The sequence below is a fragment of the Chenopodium quinoa genome, unplaced genomic scaffold (assembly GCF_001683475.1).
Source record: "Chenopodium quinoa cultivar QQ74 unplaced genomic scaffold, ASM168347v1, whole genome shotgun sequence".
Classification (NCBI taxonomy): Eukaryota; Viridiplantae; Streptophyta; class Magnoliopsida; order Caryophyllales; family Amaranthaceae; genus Chenopodium; species Chenopodium quinoa.
The window spans coordinates 2,121,981-2,144,140 of NW_018744996.1; the positions used below are offsets into that span (position 1 = coordinate 2,121,981).

The 22,160-nt window shown below is 35.4% G+C and overlaps 1 protein-coding gene across 2 annotated transcripts; it reads left to right on the forward strand.

Annotated features, from left to right (window-relative positions):
• The first annotated feature begins 1,015 nt into the window (after nt 1-1,015).
• Nucleotides 1,016-20,051, forward strand: LOC110707291 (villin-3-like). Of its 2 annotated transcripts, none has more exons than XM_021885306.1 (24): nt 1,016-1,210; nt 1,711-1,851; nt 2,235-2,334; nt 3,297-3,365; nt 3,447-3,683; nt 3,776-3,953; nt 4,038-4,170; nt 5,876-6,035; nt 6,337-6,487; nt 6,568-6,668; nt 6,773-6,931; nt 9,094-9,162; nt 9,242-9,310; nt 10,482-10,619; nt 10,805-10,933; nt 11,704-11,851; nt 12,225-12,235; nt 12,332-12,472; nt 12,554-12,679; nt 13,528-13,590; nt 17,680-17,784; nt 18,743-18,998; nt 19,222-19,463; nt 19,554-20,051. In XM_021885306.1, the coding sequence occupies exons 2-24, from the start codon at nt 1,796-1,798 to the stop codon at nt 19,665-19,667; spliced, it is 2,955 nt and encodes a 984-aa protein (XP_021740998.1). In that variant the 5' UTR covers nt 1,016-1,210; nt 1,711-1,795; the 3' UTR covers nt 19,668-20,051. The 2 variants fall into 2 exon arrangements, with proteins under 2 accessions (XP_021740998.1, XP_021740999.1); XM_021885307.1 differs by having other exon boundaries at nt 1,787-1,851.
• The last annotated feature ends 2,109 nt before the right edge of the window (nt 20,052-22,160 follow it).

Sequence of the window (22,160 nt, forward strand, 5' to 3'; positions counted from 1 at the left end):
AAGTCAACATTGGAAATATGAATATTTACGTTGGAACTAGTTAAATATTTTTGTAAATAGAATTAGTTGCTTTAGGAGTAGGTAAATATTTTGAAAAATAATAGTTAAAGCCTTGTTTAGTTCAACTTATTTTAGAAAAAAATAAGTTCAGATTAGATCAGATCAGAAAAAATAAGTTCAGTTCAGATCAGATCAGATAAGAAAAAATAAGTTCAGATCAAAACATCGTTTTATGTGCGGTTTTTTATCGCTAAATATCTTTACTTACGTAATGAAAAAAATTATAAAAATTACATATAAATAAAATACATATTCATACAAATCTAACAAGATCCCATTTGATATATTTCTTCTTTATAGATTATCGTATATATAGGGTCAAAGTTTAGTCAGATTAAATCAGACCAGACTAAACAAGATCAGACCAGACCAGATTAGATCAAACCACATCAAATAAGCAAAAATAAGGTGAATTAAACAAACCCTTACATTAAAAGCAAGTAAGTATGAAAGAAAATGTGTTCGACAATAATTTAAATGCACTCGTAACCAATATCCAAAATGACAATCGTAACCATGTTTTAAGAACGGAGGGAATAAAATAACAAGTACTAGTACTACACTACTACCCCGTATAACGTTTGTTGAGTCTACAAGTCAAGTCCAAAGTAGTCAAAAACTCCAAAGAAAAGCAAAGAATACAAAATTCCGGCACCCAAATCGCCTAACCCGACAAAACCGGTACCACCGGCCCACCGTCACAGTCACCCCTCGTCTTCCTCATTTAATTTTATAACACACCAGCCTGTCTTAACAACTAACCCCTCATTTTTCCACTTTATTACCAAATTACCCCTCCATCTTTCTTTCCATTTTCATCATCAATCTTCTTCTTTCTTTCTTTCTCTCTCTGCAAATCTCAACATCAAAAGTTCTAAATTTTAAACCATCAATAATATTTATAATAAAATAGTAAAAAGAAAAAAAAAAGGAAGCAATTATTCAAATCTCCTTTTTTTTTTCTTTTTTTTTTTTGGTATATCCCATACCCCACCTATTTTTCCATAAAAATTGCCAGCTCCAAAGGACATTTTCTCTCTCCTCTCCTCCCTTTTTCTCTCTCCTCCTGCAATTTTCGTGCTCATTTTCGCCTTTTTTCTGTTCATCATCATCATCATCAAGCCTCGAGATCGTTGATTTGTTGATTTAGGTTTGATTTTGATTGTTTTGGTTTAATTCTAGCTTTAGTTAGATCTTTCTGATGATTTGTTTGAGTTTTTTTTGTTGATTTTTGATTGGTTTTGCTTTTTTTCGATTGATCTGAGGTTTTAATTTGAATTTGTTTGGATGTTTTTGATTATTTGTGTTTGATTTGTAGCTTTATTGTTGTTAATTCATGCGTGAATTTGATTAATTTGTTTATTGAATTTGATTTGATCAACTTTGAAAATGAGAAGAAATGGCAAATTACAGTGTTGGTTTTTGAGAATTTCTATTGCATGATTAAGGAAGAAGCTCCTAATACAAGTAGAAGTTGAATTTTTGATTTTTCCTTTTGGTGGGAAAATTATTGATTGTTTGAAGTTAAAATTTTGAAGAATGTACCTATGAATGTATATCTGTCCTCTGAAGGCTCTGATGTTTAATTTTAGCTTTCTTATTATTTTCGCTTGTTTGTAAGCCGTATTTTCGACTTTTCGGGTTCTGCAGTATTGCTATTTGGTTGCTTTGATTTATTACTTGAAAGTACAAGTGTAAGAACTATTTCCTGCTTTAACTGGTTAAGAAATCGGCGATGTCAAGCACTACGAAGGCTACTGATCCTGCTTTCCAAGGAGCAGGGCAGAAACCGTATCCTTTTTTTGTCATATACTTGTATATATACATAGATGTCAAGTTTGGGGTTTAAGTGGCCGGGAAGTGAAAATGAGAATTAGTTTTAGAATGATGATTGGTTTCTAATGCTTTTTCAATGCCTATTCCCTCAATTCTTTGTTTTATGACAAGCCAACGAGGCTGAGGCTGCACAGTTCTCGAATCACTATGCCTTTTGGGAATTGAACTTGACGCTTGAAATTCTGGGAGGTATACATGCCATACATTCTAAATGCATAGACCTATTGCTTGAAAAGGATTGGGCTACTATTGCTTAAAACCTACAGCATTGTTGTTGATCTTGCTGCTTTTAATATCTCATGTACACAACTACTTGTTTGAGTCTTAACTCCTTGTAGAGGGACTGAGGTATGGAGAATTGAGGACTTCGTACCCGTTCCATTGCCAAAGTCGGATTATGGTAAATTCTACTCAGGAGACTCCTACATTGTCTTACAGGTATATTTTTTTTTAAAAAAGGTTTTTTTTTTTTTTGAATTTTAATTGTTTGCATTTGCATGGATTTATTTTGTATGCTTTCCCTAACTTTGGTTGCTAAGTTACTTTTGATTTAATATGGTTCTAGTCATTATCAAAACATGCGTCTTTGTTGTTGCAACTTGACAATCTCAGTTCAATTATTATTGCTGATGATTACGGAATGTTGTGGCATGGTCCTTTTGGGGCTTGGACCCAGTTGTGATTTGGCTGAAAAGATATGTGTATGACTGTAATCTTTAAATGAGCTGCTTATGTGAGTAGAGATAACCTTTGGCTGCACTTAAATATTTTGGGTAGGTGGGCGGCTGTTGGTAAGATTTCTTTTGGTTGTTAGGGATGTCAAGGAATCATTTTATAGCACAAATATGTCCTGTCTTTATTTTCCTATCTACATCTTAACCATGCTGAATCACATTATAATACTTCCTCCGTTTTTCTAAATTCTACTCCGTTTCTGCTTTCATCCGTTTTTTATCAGTTCTACTCACTTTGGTGTTTGTGGCTATATTACTTGTGAAACTTCTTGTTATAAAATGTTAGTATAGATATGGATATTCCATGCCTCTCTTTTTAGTTTCAGCAGCTTTGTTGATGCTAATCCTTCGCTTGAGTGGCTTTTTAGCTTCTGGAGTGAGGTTTGCTTGATGGAAAGGGATGAATGGGCTTTTTTTTTTCGATCTCATTCTTTATGATATTCCCAATAAATATAGTTGACTATTAAATATTGCCTATACCAATTAATGCAAGAAGCTGCTATGAATCATTTTATGGAAGAAATGTACTTTCTCTGCTGTGTATCAATTAGCACAAATTTTCTCCTGTACCTTCATTTCTGTGCAGCTTATACGTTATTGACATCTCATCATGAGGGCTTACATTATGTTCTTCATGCCTATTAGTTTTGATACATATTTTTGCAGACAAGTTCTGGCAGAGGGGGTGCTTATCTGTATGACATTCACTTTTGGCTTGGAAAAGATACTAGCCAGGTAGGTCTAATCTGTCTAATCATTCTTATTTCATTTTTCCGGTTGCTGTGTAGTTGACTGTGTGATTTAAATTTATTTTAGGACGAGGCTGGAACAGCTGCTATTAAAACAGTTGAGCTAGATGTAGCTCTTGGAGGGAAAGCTGTGCAGCATAGGGAGCTTCAAGGTTTTGAATCTGACAAATTTTTGTCCTACTTTAAACCATGCATCATACCTTTAGAAGGCGGAGTTGCATCTGGATTCAAGACGCCAGAGGAAGATGAGTTTGAAACAAAGTTGTATATCTGTCATGGAAAACGAGCTATCAAGATGAAGCAGGTACTCTGTTGTAATTTCATTCTTAAATCAGCTTTCAGTTATTTATGCTGTTGGCTATACTTTGTAGATGATAAGAATATCTGGATGTGCAGGTCCCATTTGCTCGTTCCTCTCTAAATCACGATGATGTTTTCATCTTGGACACTAAAGACAAAATCTATCAGTTCAATGGTGCAAACTCCAACATTCAAGAAAGGGCAAAGGCTTTGGAAGTTGTCCAGTTTCTTAAGGACCAAAATCATGGTGGGACGTGTGACGTGGCCATTGTTGGTATGAGAGAAAAACTTTTGTGCTTTCTCCCTACCGCATTTTTTGCTGGTTTGACTTTTTTCTAACCCATTGTCATTGATGTAGATGATGGAAACCTACAAGCTGAATCTGACTCTGGTGAATTCTGGGTTCTCTTTGGCGGTTTTGCCCCAATTGCTCGAAAGGTCGTTAGTGAAGATGAAGTTATTCCTGAGGAAATTGCGGCTAAGCTTTATAGGTACTCTCACTTTTTTAATGTTCTTGCAATTAGAAAGCGTAATTTAGGTCCTGACTGCATACTTCTTTGTATTTTAATTTCTGTTGTATGGACATCAAACACTCCAATCTGGATAACATAATAGCTTTGTTCTTGCCTTTTCCTGTTTTTGGTGAAGATGTCTCAACGCTATTGGTGTTTGTTGGATCAAATTGGTTATCATGTACTGCAATTTATGTTAAATATTTCTGTATTCCTGAGTAGATGGAATTTGGGTAGTGAAAATATGCAATTGTTGGAAGATCTTATGATTGTAACAATGAAGTTCAGTGGTTGCTGCTCAATGGAAGCTGATAAGTGAGGAAATATCCATATGATTTGTTGCCAATCATTTATGTTGGTCAAGGAAACTCCTGCCCAGATTGTTGGGTTTCTTCCCCAAATTCCCACTTCCTTTTTCACAAGCCTTTTTTTTTAGTATTTGTTTGTATGGAAGTGGAACAATTGTATTTTGGTTTTTCAGGGAAATGAAGCTGTTGGTCTGTGAATATGAATACATGGATGAAGCTTGCATCTGAAACCTAATGAAGATTAGATAACCTCACAAGCCTATTTCAAGAGCCACTGTTTCCATTGTCACTTTTGGGCCATTCTCTATTTTCTAGCAACAGCTAGCACATATTCTTAGACAAAGCCTATTCCTAATTTTTATGCATGCATCCAACATTAAAATAAATTTAAATTTGAAACAGGCAGATCTTTAGAAAAATCACTTTACAAATGCTAATTCAGGCTACTTGTTTTAGATCTGGATAAATGTCTTCTTCTTCTTCTTCTTCATCTTCTTTCCCTCAACCACCAAGACATCTAGTCTCTACACCCTTATTGTATGGTTCCTCTGACTATGACAGGCCTTTACTTGCTGCTCTGCTCCTAGGGGATGCTGGATATTCCCTTGTCAATAACAATGAGCCTAGTAGATCTGTTGTTCATAATTGTGGTCTTAGGCTTGTGCTTAGCAATTTTTTTCTCGGCAAACTGTCTTTCTTCAGTCATCAACTCTAGATCATCTGACTTTGCACTTCATTCTATTTTTATATGGTTTGATTGTAAACATAGTGAAACTGGACTTTAGTTGATTTGATTGGACTTCAAGATCTCATGGCTGTAGATCTAATTAGTTTTTGACCCCTCTTTATCTCCCCGGTGGTGATCAATGTGTAACAACGATGCTTATTGTTAAATCGGAGTTATTTGGGGCTAGATGTCCGATGATCCGATGATGCTATAATTGTTCTTAATATCAAGCAATAGTTATGGTGAACTTCTATGTAATCTGGCAAGGCACCATGCTGTATTTGTGGGCTATGATATGATTTTCTACGGATACTTCTATGGAATTTTTCTCCATTCTCATACCAAAATAAAGCAAGCTTAATTGCCCCATCATTCATGTCTGGTTTCTATTGCAAGCTTTATATCTCCTCTATATTAGCTGTAATCATTTTTAAACTTCCTGTCATGACTGAGTATTATACTTAATATATGTAGAATAAACTGAATTATACATTTTATAGTTTTCTTAGAGCTCACACGCAATTGTGATATAGATGCAAACCATCATTTTGCAAATCAGAGCTCAAATTATAATATTAGCGTTAGTCATTGTTTAGAAACATACCTCTATGCTTTTGTGTAATTTTGGCTTTCTGCTTTGGAACTGTAGCATCGAGGACGGTAAAGCTCAAGCTTTAGAAGGTGAACTTTCAAAAGGAAAGCTGGAAAATAACAAATGTTATTTACTGGACCGCGGGGTTGAGGTTTTTCTTTGGTTTGGTCGTGTGACGCAATTGGAGGATAGAAAAGCTGCCTGCCATACTGCAGAGGTATAATTAATTATTTAATTTTCAAGTTCTTCATTGTTTTCTTTTTTGGGTTGGTAGAGGACCTTCTAGCCTTTACAGAACTAGGGATCAAGCCATAGGAAATGCCCGGGGGCTGGATAAATTAATGGCTTGAAGGTAATGTGAGAAAACCACAGGTGATCATCCAACCATGAGGTTGAGATACGTGAGACATGAATCCCTGATGCAATTTTATTGGCTGATTTCCTACTTCATTTAAATGAGAACTAAATGCATGTTTATTACTTGAGACTATTGATCTTGAATAATTTTTTTTTTGCAGGACTTTATTACTAGCCAAAAAAGACCGAAGACAACACGTGTCACTCGAGTTATTCAAGGATATGAGACACACTCTTTTAAATCTCACTTTGACTCCTGGCCAGCTGGGTCTGCTGCTCCTAGTAATGAAGAAGGAAGAGGAAAAGTAGCAGGTGATTTTATTCCTTTACTTGTCAAAAGACCAGTATCTTTGTTATTCTATCCAAACTCATCTTTGTGGGTATTTTGTTAGCTTTTCTGAAGCAGCAAGGTTTTGGTGCCAAAGGAACAAACAAAAGCGCTCCTGTTAATGAGGATGTTCCACCCTTGCTTGAAACCAGTGGTAAAATTGAGGTACACCGCACTGCTTTTTCCGTTTCCTCTCATGTGAAATAATTGGTCATTGCTTTTGGCCTTTAAGGACATAGCTAAAGCAATTGATTATAATAAATTCTAAGGTGTGGCGAATCAATGGTAGTGCCAAAACTCCCGTGCCAAAAGAGGATGTTGGCAAATTTTATAGTGGGGATTGCTACATTATTTTGTATACTTATCACTCTGGTGAGAAGAAAGAAGACTACTACTTGTGCTGGTGGATTGGAAAGGATAGCATTGAGGTAAGCTTTTAATGCATCTTTTGGTTTTTTTTTTCCTTTTGTTTTGGTAAGGATATTTTTGCATCCTCTGACAGTGTTATGCTAAGAATTAGGATGATCCTTAGACGTTGCTCAAAGTGCAGACTTTGCCAAATCAGCTTTCTATTAAGTTAAACCAACTTTTAATGGACCAGACTCATCTCAAATTCTCTTCATATCCCCTCAAATTTTATGCTTTATCCCTCAGACTCACTTCAGAATATAAAATACTCTTTTATTATTTACTCCTTCCGTCCCTTAATTACAAGCCTATTTCTCAAAAAATATGGGAATTAAGGAGGATGGGAATAGTTGAGGAATATTACATGGGAAAGATAAAAAGTAGAGAATTTTGTATGGGAATAAAAAGTTGAAAATGTTGTATAGAAAAGATAAAAAGTAAGTAATGATTTTTTTGGTATATGTGTATTTTGTATAGGAAAGATAAAAAGTAAGTAATGATTATGTGATATTTTTAGAAATAGGCACAACATTTTAGGACGCCTAAAAAAGAATACAGACTTGTAATTAAGGGATGGAGGGAGTAATAAAATTGATCAAAACCCATGTGCCGAGATAACTACTTGAGTTTTGTTCTGGGTTTTTGAAAAAATTGAAATCAATGACCTTTGCTTAGGCTCCCCAAAAATGTATCCATTTTGTCAGCACTTCTTTCCATTTAAAAAAAATAAATAAAAATTTTACCTGGAGACTTCATCAAAGATTTTGCCTCAGACTACTGTTGAGGTTGCTCTTAGGCCATAGCTATTCTCTCCCTAGAACAGTATATTTTAGGCTACTAAGAAGAGTGTTTAGAAGAATTATAGAAGAAATCACCAACCAGATTATGAAATAACTGTAGTTAATCATGATTATATGGATGATCAGTGGAAATCACACCGATTACAACCAAGTCAACAATTCAAAAGGTCTTATATATTGTCATCATCAAAACCCAATGGATTAACAATATGCGGTGAAGAATTAAAATTAGGATGAGAGATAAGTAGTGGCTACAATTTGTCATCTGATTAAGATTAATTAGCTAGGGAAGATTGGCAATCACACTGTCAAAGCCATGTCCTTGGGGTTGAAGGTAGTCTGAGCTTGCAAACACCTAGCTAGTTGCTGGTTGATAATTTCAACCCCCCCCCCCCTCTCAAAACAATGTTTTGGCAACAATTATAAATTTTATTTCGATTTTTGGAACACCAAGACTACTGCAAGATTAAACAAATTGATCGGACATGGGATGATTTCTCGATCACTCGTTTAAAAACCATGCCTTTGTGATTCTTGGTAGTTTGAGCCTGCAACCATCTGCTTGTCTCTAATGGCTAATTGATACTCCCTCCGTCCCTTTTTGATCTACCCTTATGATCAATTTTCACGGGAATTAAGAAGGGGAAGGAGGAGGTAGTAAAAGTACATTAGAAAGTTAAATTCACACGGGATTTGCAAAAAGTAGAGAGAGAAAGTAGTAGAAATACATGAAAAAGCTAAATTCACATGGAAAAACTAACTTTGCACAAATATTTTTGCAAAATAGAGGGTTATTTAAGGTCACCTAATAAAGACAAGAAAAATTGAGGATAAAAGGGTAATTTAATGCTACCCGTAATTGGTAAAAAAAAATGGAATGGGTACATTATTTAGGTCCACTGAAAGTGGCATAAGGGTAGATCAAAAGGGGACGGACCGATGGAAGGAGTATTAAAGTTATAAAAAAAAAAAAAAGAAAAAGCCAGGAAAGGGTGTAAGCTAAGCAATGCATTATAGATTTGGATCTCCATACGAGAGGATATTCTTTTTTGAGGGTTTTTCCTCTCTCTTTCATGCATTAGTTGATGATCTAACTGTTTGAAATTAGAAGAGAAAATGTAAGCACACTGTCTCAAAGTTAATAAAAGGGGTTAGAAAAGGGTTGCAAAGTGACTAAGTTAGTGTATGTGGTCCTATATAATCAGCCTTTACTTCCCATGAGAAGTAAATCCATTTTTTCCTCGCGCGCAGCGGGTGCGTGCGTGTTTTACTAGTTTGAGACATAATTCAGTATTTTACTAGTTTTTTCTATTACTTGCTTTTGAGTTTTCTCATAATTCGCTTCAGGAGAAGTTGAGCTTCTATTAACTTCTCATTTACAGGATGACCAGAAGATGGCTGCAAGGTTGGCTAACACAATGTGTAATTCACTGAAAGGAAGACCTGTCCTGGTATTATCATGTTTCCTTTGATTGCATTATTTCAATTTCTAATATGTGGGTGGCTAATTTGAAGGTTTGACTGGTGCAGGGTCGTATTTTTCAAGGAAAGGAGCCACCTCAATTTATTTCAATATTTCAGCCTATGGTTGTGCTAAAGGTAGTTTTTTATAATGCACTTGTTTCAAAACAAGTACCCCATACTTTGTCTGTGTTGTGATCATTTTTTTAGATGTGTTGTGTAAAAATTGTAGACAGTTGATGCCACGAAAATATACATTTAGACTAATCCAACAATATTTCATATATTTCTTCCTCTTTTTTTTGTTGCAACATATTGACTTTCACATGTATCGATGCATAACTTTGACCCTTATTTTTTTTATAAATCTTTCATCAAACATGTATTAAATATATATTTGGAAAATATATTCAAAGCTAATACATCCTTTGTTTTTTTTATTTATTGCACCATGAGTGTTTTCACGCTTGCCAATGCATTACTTTAGCTATTAATATCTCTAATTATACTTTTGTAAAAATTATTAAAAGTTGATATTTGAAAAGTAGATTTCGAGATGAATCTAACCTAGATGTCACATGACTATGTTTTTCCTAACGGATAAATCACAAAAGATGTGTCAAAGAAGATTATGTGAATAGTGTAAAAGTCCTTATGGTGTAATATAAGAAAAACGGAGGAAGTATATGTTCTAAGTTGCTTTGTGAAATGTGCAAAAGTCAAACTGCAATTTAAGTAAGCATAGAAAGTATTAATTTGAATGCAAAAGTATAAGTAGTTGATAGACAATTTCGTTTAATTAACCCTAAAAGAACTGATTGGTTCATGAGTTTCTTAAATCATAAGTGCTCAATTATAGCAGAAAATAAACTCTTTACGCATCTTATTTTTATATCTTCAAAACATGTTACAAGAGTTCCTTTATGGAGCTTTATTAAACTGCCATAAATCCTAAGAGAAGTACACTTTTGAGTTAATCTTAACCGTGCACGACAAATCTCACCAACCTTTTATTGTTAAAAAAATATATAATGTTAAACTATCTAAGTGACAAAACTAAGAAACCGACAGCGACTACAACTTAAATTCTTTTGATTATTGCCACTTGATTTTCATGATGATAACACACATGATCACTGTAGCATGAAACCACTAAATAAATATGAACTAATCTATTATATTGATTGTAAGTTTGAGCTGTAAAATAACCCATACCAAATAAATCAAATAAATAAAATAAATTAATTATATTGAATCTCCTTGCATTCACTCCAATTATTAGTTCTCTGAATTCTGTTTTCGTATTTAGGGTGGTCTGAGCTCTGGATATAAGAAGTTCATTGAAGAGAAAGGGTTGACTGATTCAACTTATCCAGCTGACGGTGTTGCATTAATAGAGATATCGGAAACTTCCTTGCACAATAACAAAGCCATGCAGGTTGATGCGGTATGGGTTACCTGCTCGTTAGTAGTTTGAGTATGTTGAATTATGCTTTATAATGTCTCACCTGTAATCATTGCGTCATCTCAGGGTTCTTAGTTTTCTATTTGTTTGGTACAGTCAATTGCTTGAAAGAATGTCTTGTGGAACTATTCTGAACTTCTACTTTTTGATGACCGTGTTCATTTCAGGTGGCAACATCACTGAACTCTTACAATTGCTATATTTTGCAATCAGGCTCTTCAATTTTCACTTGGCATGGCAATCAGAGCACTTTTGAACAGCAACAACTAACTGCTAAAATTGCTGAATTTTTAAAGGTTACCCTTTTTGCTTTCATTTTTTTTTTTTTCTAATGAACTTTAGCATCATGATTGGATGTAAGCATGTAACTATTTCAAGAATTATATAGAACTTGTGGATAAGTTTATTTCTGCTCCCCCTTAACTTTTGCTGCTGTTATCTTGATGTATTTCATCACCCTGGCATCATGGAAAGGCATGAGTTAGTGCATAGCAGAAAACCTTTTGATGTATGAGAGATGATGCCAAGTTCCAAGACCGGTGCTCAATTTGCATCAATATCATATATGATAAGACTCATAAGACCATCCATAATGAACTTGAACAATTTGCTAAATCCTAAAGTTTTATCTAATTGTCTGTTGCAGTTTGAACTTTTTACTTGCCAATAACTTAAGTCATCTTAGCATTTCATAAATCCACTGTAAAAACTTGAAAGTGGAGTACTATTTACTCTGTTGTCAATTGACAAACTTGTGGTACAGTGGAGTACTGGAGTGCACAAAAGGGTATCCATGTTGAATTTCCTGTTAAGGATAATTGGATATTTGCTTGACATAGGAACAGGAAATTGAAGCAGACTATCTGATTAATTGTTATTAGAATTAAGTGTGTCTGATGCTTTATGATATGGATTTGGCTTACTGACATTTTATTACGGTGAGTTTTGCTGAGAAGTCCAGTGGTGGTATTGGCTTGATAAACACACACTCCAGAAACCTTTTTTTTAGCTGCGATATTTTTGACTATGACTGTAACTGATGCATATTATTGGTTTTCACTGCCAGCCTGGAAGTACTACTAAGCATGCCAAAGAAGGAACTGAAAATTCAGTATTTTGGTCTGCACTTGGAGGGAAACAACCTTACGCAAGCAAAAAAACATCTCAGGAACTTGTCAGGGACCCACACCTATTTTCCTTTTCTTTTAAGAAAGGTTTGATTCTAGTCTTTACCTCCAATAATTTATTTCACCCCACATCTCCTGTATCTGCATAAAGCTCGTTAGTGTGCACATTAATGTCGGATTCTAGTATTATTGGGATGCCAAACTAACATGTGAGTTGGAAGGATTTGATAACGTATTAAAAATAAGGCCACAATAGTTTGACATAAAGGTACATTGAAAATGTGGAAGGGGAGCAATTTTTATTTTTTTTAAACAATTCTTCCATGAAAAGGAGTATAAAACTTGAGAAGGGAGTTCATTTTTTACACGTTTTTCAGCTTCTCATTGATTATTCGACAAAAGCTGCTTCCTTACTAATACATTGTCTCCTGTTTTTTTTGCCCTGGCCATTGATTTGCAGGAAAGTTTCAGGTGTGTGTTACATTAAATCGCCTTGCAAATTGCTGAAATTCTCAGTGCATATCTATAAGAGTATATAATTTCTTGGATCATATATGAATGGTGCAGGTTGAGGAAATCTACAATTTTACCCAAGATGATCTGTTGACTGAAGATATGATGATACTTGACACCCATATTGAAGTTTTTGTTTGGCTTGGTCAGTCAGTTGATCCCAAGGAAAAGCAATCAGCTTTTGAAATTGGCCAGGTACTATATTTTAAACACGTTGTGAATAATAATTTTGTAGGTTTATATGAAACATCATCGTTAGTTCTTGTTCAACTGCAGAAATATGTTCAGATGGCTGCGTCACTAGAAGGGCTATCTCCACATATTCCTCTTTACAGAATCACTGAAGGAAATGAGCCATGTTTCTTCACAACTTACTTTTCATGGGAACCAGCTAAAGCCATTGTAGGTGCATCTAAATTTAAAAAAAGTATATAGCTGCATACTTCTAGTATCTAAACGGCACTACCGCTAGCTTTGCAAAATTCGAAGTTGCCTTTTTAAATAATTGAGATTTGAGATAATTCTTGAAAGTTATACTCCGTAGTTGGACAGCAAAGTAAGATTGCATTACAAAGCATTTTGTGAAGCTCTTTATTCATTTTTTTTAGTTCCTTTCAATTGTTTATGGTGATAACAATAGGCTTATAAAGCATGGTAGGTCTTTCACTCGAGTGTATTTTTACAACAAGCTTAATCACCTTAAATCACATAAGCCAACTTATATGTGATTTGAGGTGACTAGAAGCATGTTGTACACAACAATACTACCTTTGCATTATTTAAATATTTTTTTTTTTGTAGCAATCAATGTCTGTTGGAAACTCTAGACTTTTGACCTTGGAAGTAGTAAGATGACTAAGTCTAAGATCAGCTGCTTTGAGTTATTCATATAAGAGTCAGGTTCTTGATGGGACACAGGATTCATAGTGCTGCTTGTTCTTGTTTGTTTGTTTGATCCTGGTCCTTGTTTCCATCAATGTGATGGGACTGCTGATTTTAGTCTCTTGAACCCTCTATTCTCATCTTGAGTAGTTTGTTGGAGCCATATCTTTACTTAACATATTTTCTCAAATATTGTGGAAAAGATTGGTATTGTATGCCACATTATTTTTGTGGCGTATATCATGCATAAATGATGCATTTTTGCAAGTTGTTAAGAATTGTAATGCCTTGTAATTATTTCCAAACAGGCGTTGCCTTTTCTTTTGGTTCTGTAGCACATTTTCTCATGGAAATTGTTTTTCTCACAGGTTCAAGGGAACTCATTTCAGAAGAAGGTCATGCTATTATTTGGTGCTGGCCATTCTGCAGAGGTACATCATGAAGTGAATAAAATAATAGTTTTTTTCTTCTTTTATTTGGTTTGTTGTATGTGGTATAGCATGTGACTTTAATAACTTTTGTACCTACCGTTGTGGCATTCATGTCTGGGTAATTTATCTGTACTTTTTCATTACTCTCCAATCTGTTACCTATGTGTCTTTTTCTATCTTGCACCTGCATCATCAACTTTCCAACTTTAGTTCAAAGACTTTGTAACATAAAATCCTTCAGCTGGATTGGTTTTTGTGAACGTAGTGCTGCTTGTTTGCTTTGGTTAAGGCAGACTTAAGGTCCTCTTCTGGAAATCTGCCTGATATGTTGCAATGTCACAGGAGCTTTATTCATGCTTGTAATCATGAGCTTTGACTTTTCCCCTGTCTCTGACAAGAGTAAGTAGCAGAGATTGTGCACATCAAAGTGCAGTACTGTTTTAGCTATTTTTTTAGGCTACTTCTAGGGCCAAGACAAGGTTTACTTGGAAAAGTTGCTACCCAAATTGTCTTTGGTGTCTGTATTGTTTATCCGACTACTCCCTCCGTCTCATATTATGAAGCCTATTTGGGTTTTTTCAAAGGAATTAAAGGAGGTTGTAGATTCCTTAAAACAAATGATTGGGAGTACATATGTGCATGTGGGTTAGAGAGAGATAGAGAGAGAAAAAGTAGTTGAGAATTATTGAAGAGAGGGAAAGAGAAAGTGTTGGGAATTGATGTCAAAAGACATCATTAGTACAAAAAAGACAAAGAAATAAGATGACAACTCATCAAAAAGAAGGTAATATTGTCAAAAAGTACAACCTTTAAATAGAAAAAGGCTTTTAGTTTTGATTTACCCAAAAAGGAATATAGGCTTTGTAATATGAGACGGAGGAGTACTTTTTTTCTTAAGTCGATTGGGTTTTGGTGTGGATTAATTCATGCTTGACTCTAATGCTTTAGAAATATTTATATGGACCAGTAATATGAAATCCATAGGTTGCTACTGAATTTCTTTTTACTTGTTTCCCTTAATCAAAACCAATTCATGTTAAGGTGGCATTGATGAAATGTAGTCCACCCATCCAAATTATGATAAAATACCCTGAAAGTGGTTCATAAGATCAGTGTTCTGGGCTGTATCCAGTGCTTGATTGGGTTGACATATGATATAGCCTTTTGAAGATGAGTTTGAGATAACATGTGGGCTTTGCCTAGCTTCTTGCTGGAAAAGATGGTACTAAGGACCTTACTGACTTTGCACCTTTTCTAACAGCTAAAGAATTGTGGAACTGACAATTCTTGCTTTTCCTTTAATGATGTAGTTGAAAGAGCTCGTCAATGGTTCTCCAGCTTCTCCTTCAGCCAGTATTGGCTTACTTTTGACTTCCAAAGGCCCTGTATACCTAGTTATTAATATTCATCAAAAATTTCTGCTATGTAAATACACAAAGTTGCTCGATATAACCTTATAGTGGTATACTGGTATCCATTTCTGTAGGAAGTTATTGTTATTAAGTTTGTTAACAGTGTTCCTGGAATCCTGGCATAGTGTCACTATCTGGGATTTTGAGCACCGGAACGTGCGGCGCGCTTTAGCCTTTTGGCGGCAAGAGCGCAAGGCTTAATGCGGAAATGGGGCTTGTGAGCACGAAGCAACACAAGCGGGGGCGATTAAATCTCAAGAGCACTCACGTCTTTTGGCGACGGAGTGTGGGTGGTCGGGGCTTGTGACGGCCGATACTTCAAGATGGGCATAAGCGGGTCCGAACCACGAGTTCTTAGTGCATCAAATTGGTGGGGAGGGGAGCTATTATGCAAGTAAGACTCAATATCTATAAAGGTCTAACAACAAACAAGCATAAAAGCAAAGCAACACCTGGTAGAAGGCTTAAGATTTCATTCAATCATTCACCCTCTAAAGAGCTTTAAATAGTACATGCATAGAATCCCTAGTGAACACTGAGATGACAGTAACACAATAATGGGATCTAAGGCCTAGAAAACATAAAGTAAACTCTAGGAAAGCATTAAAAGGGCATCTAATACATAGAAGAGGGTTGGATTCTAACACATAGCCTCATTGACAAGCGAGAAGGAAACATGTTATATGAGAATGAGTGGTTGCATATTGGAAAGATTATATACATTTGAAGATTCTAGAGCTATTTTATTCAGAGATATCAATTTTCTAAGCCCCTATTAAGGTCACTGGGAACTTGTTAAGAATCCAGGTACCCAGGGGATGAGGCTAAGACTTAGCAAAGCATTCAACATATCCATTTCGTTCCAGTGTTTTGTGTCATTAAGTGGTGGCTCCCAATATGTAAGACCAGGAAGAATTTATAATTGGCTCACTGCAGAATTATGAAAAGTGAATGGGCTATAGAGATGAGAAATATTGGCTGTCGAATTGTGAAACCATAAAATCGGGTGTATTCCTCAATTAGTGGTCTGTCCATTTTTTCTACATTTAATTTGACCAGGGTGAGAAGAAAAGGTTTATGGGATTGTTCCTTCTTCTCTGATAACCCATCATTGATCTCGCGGCACTCGTTACGAGAATCACTGGAAATTACCCTTGCTGCTCTGCCTTTGTTTTTTCATCCTTTTTGGTGCTGACCATTTTTTATTCTGTGACACTAATATGACAGAGTGGGTTCTCAGGGATTAGGTCATTACCACTTCCTTACTAATGTAATATTCTTGACATTTCATATTCATAGACCCATTCCAACTCTGTCGTAGTCAATCACACACACTCTCAGCCTACAAGATCATCTCTAACTTTCTCTATCCTGACCGAACAATGTCTTATCTTCCTAATGTTCTTAGCAACACTAAAACCACGGCTTATATTAACTAATAAAATAAAGGGTGAAGCACATTTAAAGTTTATTTGTTCAAGTGGAGATAATTACCTGTTCCATAGGTTTAACTGTTTAAGAGTGTTATTAGATTACCTTTTCACCTGCGTTGTTACCCCATTTGTCTCATAACCCCCCCCCCCCCCTCCCTAACCCAAATTTTTAGCTCCTTCCTTCTCATTCCCATTGTTGTTGAACTGTGAGAGCCTTAGTGATAGTGAAAAGAGAAAGGCAGGTTCTGAAAGTTTCCTATAGCAAATCATGAATTAGAAATCTGCCAGGAGCTGATATCAAGCTAGCAAGATAAAGGATGAGTGGGAAGAAAGAAAAGCTAGCACCAAAGATATGTGATCTTGCAATCTTCAGCCTACTAGAGAAGTGCTCAGTCCATCAAGGCCTATGCCAAAAGTGAAAGAAACTTTGAGCAGAGAAGCACTGGCAGTGCTGGGAATCAAGCTGGATGCATTGGTGATAGTAGTGTAAGGGAAGTAGAATGCTGGTTATAGTGTGTGGGGGTGGCATGTAGCACCAAAGGTATGTGATTCTGCAATCTTTGGCCAACTGGAAAAGTGCTGAACTCATCAAGGCCTTTGCCATAAATGAAAGAAATCCTCAGACAGAGATGCACTGGCAGTGATAGGAATCAAGCTGGATGCATCTGTGGTAATGGTGTTAGGGCAGTAGAGTGCTGGTCATAGTGTGTAGGGGTGGAGGAGCACCACAGTGGTTGTGGGTTTGATGGTGCCATTGGGAAGTGAAGGTGTTGGTGACTGATGATGGGATCGTAAGATCGTAATAAAAGAGGGGTACTGGGACTGTTATCCTTGCAAGGGGTAGGTTAACTGTCCTTCTATCAGATTATCTAGTGATAGTGTTTTTTCAACCTCAAAAACAAGTTGTTGGCCAATTGAGACTAACCTGGCTATTTGAGAAGGAAACTGCCATCTTTGATTATTCTCAGTTGAACGAAAGTTGGGATTACATTGATGAGACCAGTGAAAGTTCAATCTATTCCTTAACTTTTCCTAGAAAAGGTTATGCAAATCCTTTTATATATTTATGGATGAGACTATTCTCTCTCTCTCTCTCTCCCTGTGGTGGTGGGTGGGTGGGTTTTTAAACAATGCTCTTTTTTGCAGGATGTCTGTCTGATTTAATTTGTGCTGTTTTTATCCTTGGTTAATGACTGCAGACTTGTTAGATGTAAACAGATGACTGATTGTTTTTGACTTTGCAGAGCCCATCTAGATCAAATGGAGGTGCTACACAGAGAGCTGAAGCTTTGGCAGCTTTGTCATCAGCCTTCAATCCCTCCTCCGGAGAAAAGTCCAGTTCTCCAAATGTGAGTAACTGTTATTTTATTCCTCTTTAACTTTTGTAAAGTTTGAAATGTAAATATATGCAAACTGTCTTGAGACACAAAAAAAAAAAAAAAAAAAAAAAAGGTGGGTAAAGAAGGGGGGTGGAAAGTGAGTGTATATTATCCGTTATAATCAGCTCCTGTCTTCCTGTGGAACAGTGGATATTAAACCCATTTTGTCTTTTACCTCTCATGCCTACAGTAACTGGTAACTAAAACCAAGAGGGGGAGAAGGGAGGGGGGGGGGGTTATGAGAGTGTAAAAAGTGGGAGCATGGTTAAGAAAAACTGAAAAAGTTGGGTATATTGTAAAGCTAATCAGTAATAAATGCAATAGTACCAACAAAACAAAACTGATGAAAGTAGAAAGTGTAACCAACAAAGAGGAATGGAGGTAACATATGATAGTATTTTGGGTCATCCGATCCTTTGCTCGTCCCTGAGCTGTAGGAAGGCCTGGCCAAGGGCCTAAGGAAGAAAGGCCCAATTTACTAAAATTCAAAATTGCAGCAAAAATTTGAAATTTATGTTAAGTTGTTTCTTTATATAATATTGGTATTATGCTGTATAATTTTAAGTTGCATTTCCGTATCATACTATCATAGCTTATTCTTCTAATATGTGATTTTGAACAGATTTATTAAATTGTTGAAAAATAAGGCATGCTTTGATCTGTGCCTAGGCTCTAACCACTGCTCAAAATCATTATTTAATTGGTTGTGGACAAATTTTTCCCATTGAGAATCCCTTTTATTGTATAGATTAACTAACCAAAAAATTTACCTACCCCTAAAGGAATGTACACCAGTACTCTATGGAGGATTACTCTATTATCCCTCTTCTACCTAAATACGCAACAGAGAATCTGTGTATTTGTGATTGTGACTCAGGTATTTTTTCAGTTCTAAGTTATCTGATGCATGCATTATTTGTTACTACAGAAGTCAAATGGGTCGAACCAAGGCGGAGCAACTCAACGAGCTTCGGCTTTAGCTGCTTTGTCATCTGCCTTGAACCCATCATCTGAAAGCAAGCCTGCTGCAGTTCCTACTCCAAGGCCAGTTAATACTGGTCAAGGATCCCAAAGAGCAGCTGCATTGGCTGCTCTTTCATCAGCCCTTACAGCTGAAAAGACACCCGATGTATCTCCTCCCCGGTCTACTAGGAGTCCATCTCCACCAGCTACTACCCTTCCTGGTGAGTTACTCCCAAAAAACATATCTGAAATCAGCAAATTCTAGTTCATTTTACAGCCTTTATAAGCAAATCAAACCATTGTTTAAGAAATATGAACCAAAAATAGATAAGCAAAACCGTTTTTATTTCTCTTGTTTTTTTTTGGTAAATGTGTTATACACACAAAAAAGGTGGGAAAAGAAAAGAAAAAGGAACCTTGATAATATTCATTTCTTTCCTGCAGCTCAAGAAGAGACTGAAAGTGCTCCAGAGGTGACTGAAGAGTCACAAGAAGCTACAGAAGAAGTTCAAGAAACTGGGATTGTGGAGCCTGTACCTGAGAGCAACGGGGAGGAGTCAGTGTCTAAAGATGATGCTGAACAGGAAGACTCCATTTCTGGAAGTACACAGAGCACATTCACTTACGAGCAACTGAGGGCTAGATCTGAAAATCCTGTCACAGGAATTGATTTTAAGCGCAGAGAGGTTGGTCCACTCATAAATCTGTAATCAATAGTATAATTATTTTTATTACTTAAATCCCATTGTCATACTCCACTTGTTTTAATACCATAGGCCTATCTATCCGAGGAAGAATTCCAGTCTATTTTTGGTGTGACGAAGGAAGCTTTTTATAAACTTCCGAGATGGAAGCAAGATATGCAGAAAAAGAAGTTCGATCTGTTCTAGGCTTGGATGCCGCCGCGCAAGTTCGTGATCTTTTTGTAAAAGATGTGGGTCATACAGTACATTCAGCCTGGTTTGTTTCTGTATGGTTCCTGCAGGTTGGTTTGTTTTTATAGCTGTTAATATTGGTGTTGATTTTGGGATACTGGTCAGAAGAGTGATTTTTGTATCTCTTCACTTATTCCATTTGTTTTAGATTTTTTTTATTATTTTTAAAGATGTGGCAATCATTCTTTTCTATATTATAGTAATCATGTATTCTAGACAATCAAACAAGATTTGATCCTTTTGTCCAAGGGTGTATATGTACCGGATTGTACTGTATGAAGGTTGTGTTCAGGCTGATTACTCAAGAGTTTCAATGAAGTGTTGTGTTGATTTATGGTATGTTGTGTGTACAGTTGCGTCAATTACTCCTGCATCCTTACCCGCCTCCCCGACCCTCCCCAAAAAATGGTGAATGGCATGGCTCAAACAAATTTACGTCACTCTATAAGCAGTATGAATCTATGTATCTGAGGACATAACATTTGACTTGATGTAAATTTACATTTACTATTTTCGTCATGGTGGGTGTGTATTCATGTGAAACGAGTTTAAGTGTGTTCGATCACAACAAAGTGAAGATAATGTTCTAATGAGTCAGTTTCACTTAAATAGAATAAGCCGTTAGCTCATAAGCTATAGCCAGGAAAGAATTTGTGGTCAAGTCTAGCAAAATAAATTTTCATCCCTTGCAAAAGTTTGTTTATGAAAGCATACTATTCGTAAGTTGCTTAATGCATGAACTATGGCATATTGTCTGAAAAAACTTCATACCACGCCCACCAACTATGTATAGTATTGGCACACAATCAAAATTCTTTGTATCATGCTTCCTCTATTTTAGTTTAGTTGGGTTTCGAGTTTTACATTATTTACTCTACTTAGACTTTTTTTTTTTTTTTTTTTTATTATTTCTACTTGAGAAAAATTGATTCATATAAGATCTTGTTAGAGATATAATGTTGAAGTTTTGCTCGGCAAGCGTAAAAATGAAACCAATAATAATTAAATGGAGGAATAACAACCTTTCTACAATTACAATGGTTTTCTTTGCAATTCCATTTGGATTGATTGTCTAATTTAAATTGTGTCTTACTTGGGTTGCTTCAAGCTGCTCCCATGTGCTTTACTCAACATTGCATCAATGTTTAAATTGGCTAGCGGCGCACCAAAACAAGACAACATTTATTTCTTAATATGTGTAACAAAAGGTTATTATTTTTAAAATATAAAATATTTTTTTGTCGCACATAATAAGAAACGGAGCTAGTATATTTTTTTTTACCACTTCAACGTAGAGATTCCCTCAAAATAAACTACCAGTTTTAATAAGGAAACAAATTTAATGAAGTCATGCTAGCAACGTCAACAAATATACTCATAGTAGGTTAAACTTTTATGAGGTCATTCGTTGCATCCACTATGTTAATTTTTTCATATATAGAGGGGTTCAAGATTTACTTTACACTAAAATATTGAAAGTGATTTCACCAAAAAAAAAAAAAAAAAAAAAAAAAAAAATTGAAAGTGATTGATGCAAACTTTTAAAAAAAAAAATCAAGAATGCATAACTAAATTAAAATGAAACAATAAACCTCATGGAATAGCTATTAAAGTGGCCTTTTTCATGACCTTAGTAATTAAGAATTGCTTTCTTTTCATTGTTGCTTCTCTACGAGTGCTCCATGTGTGGGGGTCAATTTAAAGTCCTTTTATTTTTTTATTTTTTTTGGGGCATCTTAACCATACTATTGATGTAGAGCACTTAGTCACTTATCCAAAGTACCTACCACATCTAATGATTACTACTTTACAAGTAGTATGATTAATCCAAATATCCAATACTATTAGTTCCAAATATTAGTGTCACTAGCTAATTAATACTCCTAATTTATTAATTTTACAATGATTCTCTTTTGGCATTCATTATTGATGTTGGATATCGTCAATTATGTCACACTTTTTTTTGCAAATATTTTCCCTTGTTGAAAACACCCACACCCAACTTAAATATATTCCAATTCCATGGAACCTTCACTTTTGAATAAATTCTCCCAAATTTCTATTGGGTAGGAGGAAGACATAAATCTACAACATAGGATCCTTTTATTTCTTTTTTATCTCATCCAAAAAACATTAGTGCACAAGGAATAAAGATACTAAATCCACCACGGGTTAATTTCACTACAACGCTATGTTATTTCAAATATATGTATTCATGCTTATGTATTATGTATATTATATTGAATTATCAACAAATCGATAATTTTAATTTTCTGTCTTGAAAGAAGTGGTTGTATTATTTACATGCAATTGGATTATGCCATTATGGTAGTCCTTTTCGAAATTTTTAGTTATAAGTATTGCTAAGAGTAATGCTTATTCTATGTCTAAAAAATAAAAAGTAAAGTTTTAGAATTTTAGAGAAAACGGATGAAAAATTTATACAAA

What these genes read in the sequence shown, in the direction of transcription:
- LOC110707291 (XM_021885306.1), top strand. Translation starts at nt 1,796, where the DNA reads ATGTCAAGCACTACGAAGGCTACTGATCCTGCTTTCCAAGGAGCAGGG. An exon ending in TTGGAAAAGATACTAGCCAG is followed by an intron (nt 3,366 to 3,446) that starts GTAGGTCTAATC and finishes AATTTATTTTAG; the next exon opens with GACGAGGCTGGAACAGCTGC. An exon ending in CAGCTTTTGAAATTGGCCAG is followed by an intron (nt 12,473 to 12,553) that starts GTACTATATTTT and finishes GTTCAACTGCAG; the next exon opens with AAATATGTTCAGATGGCTGC.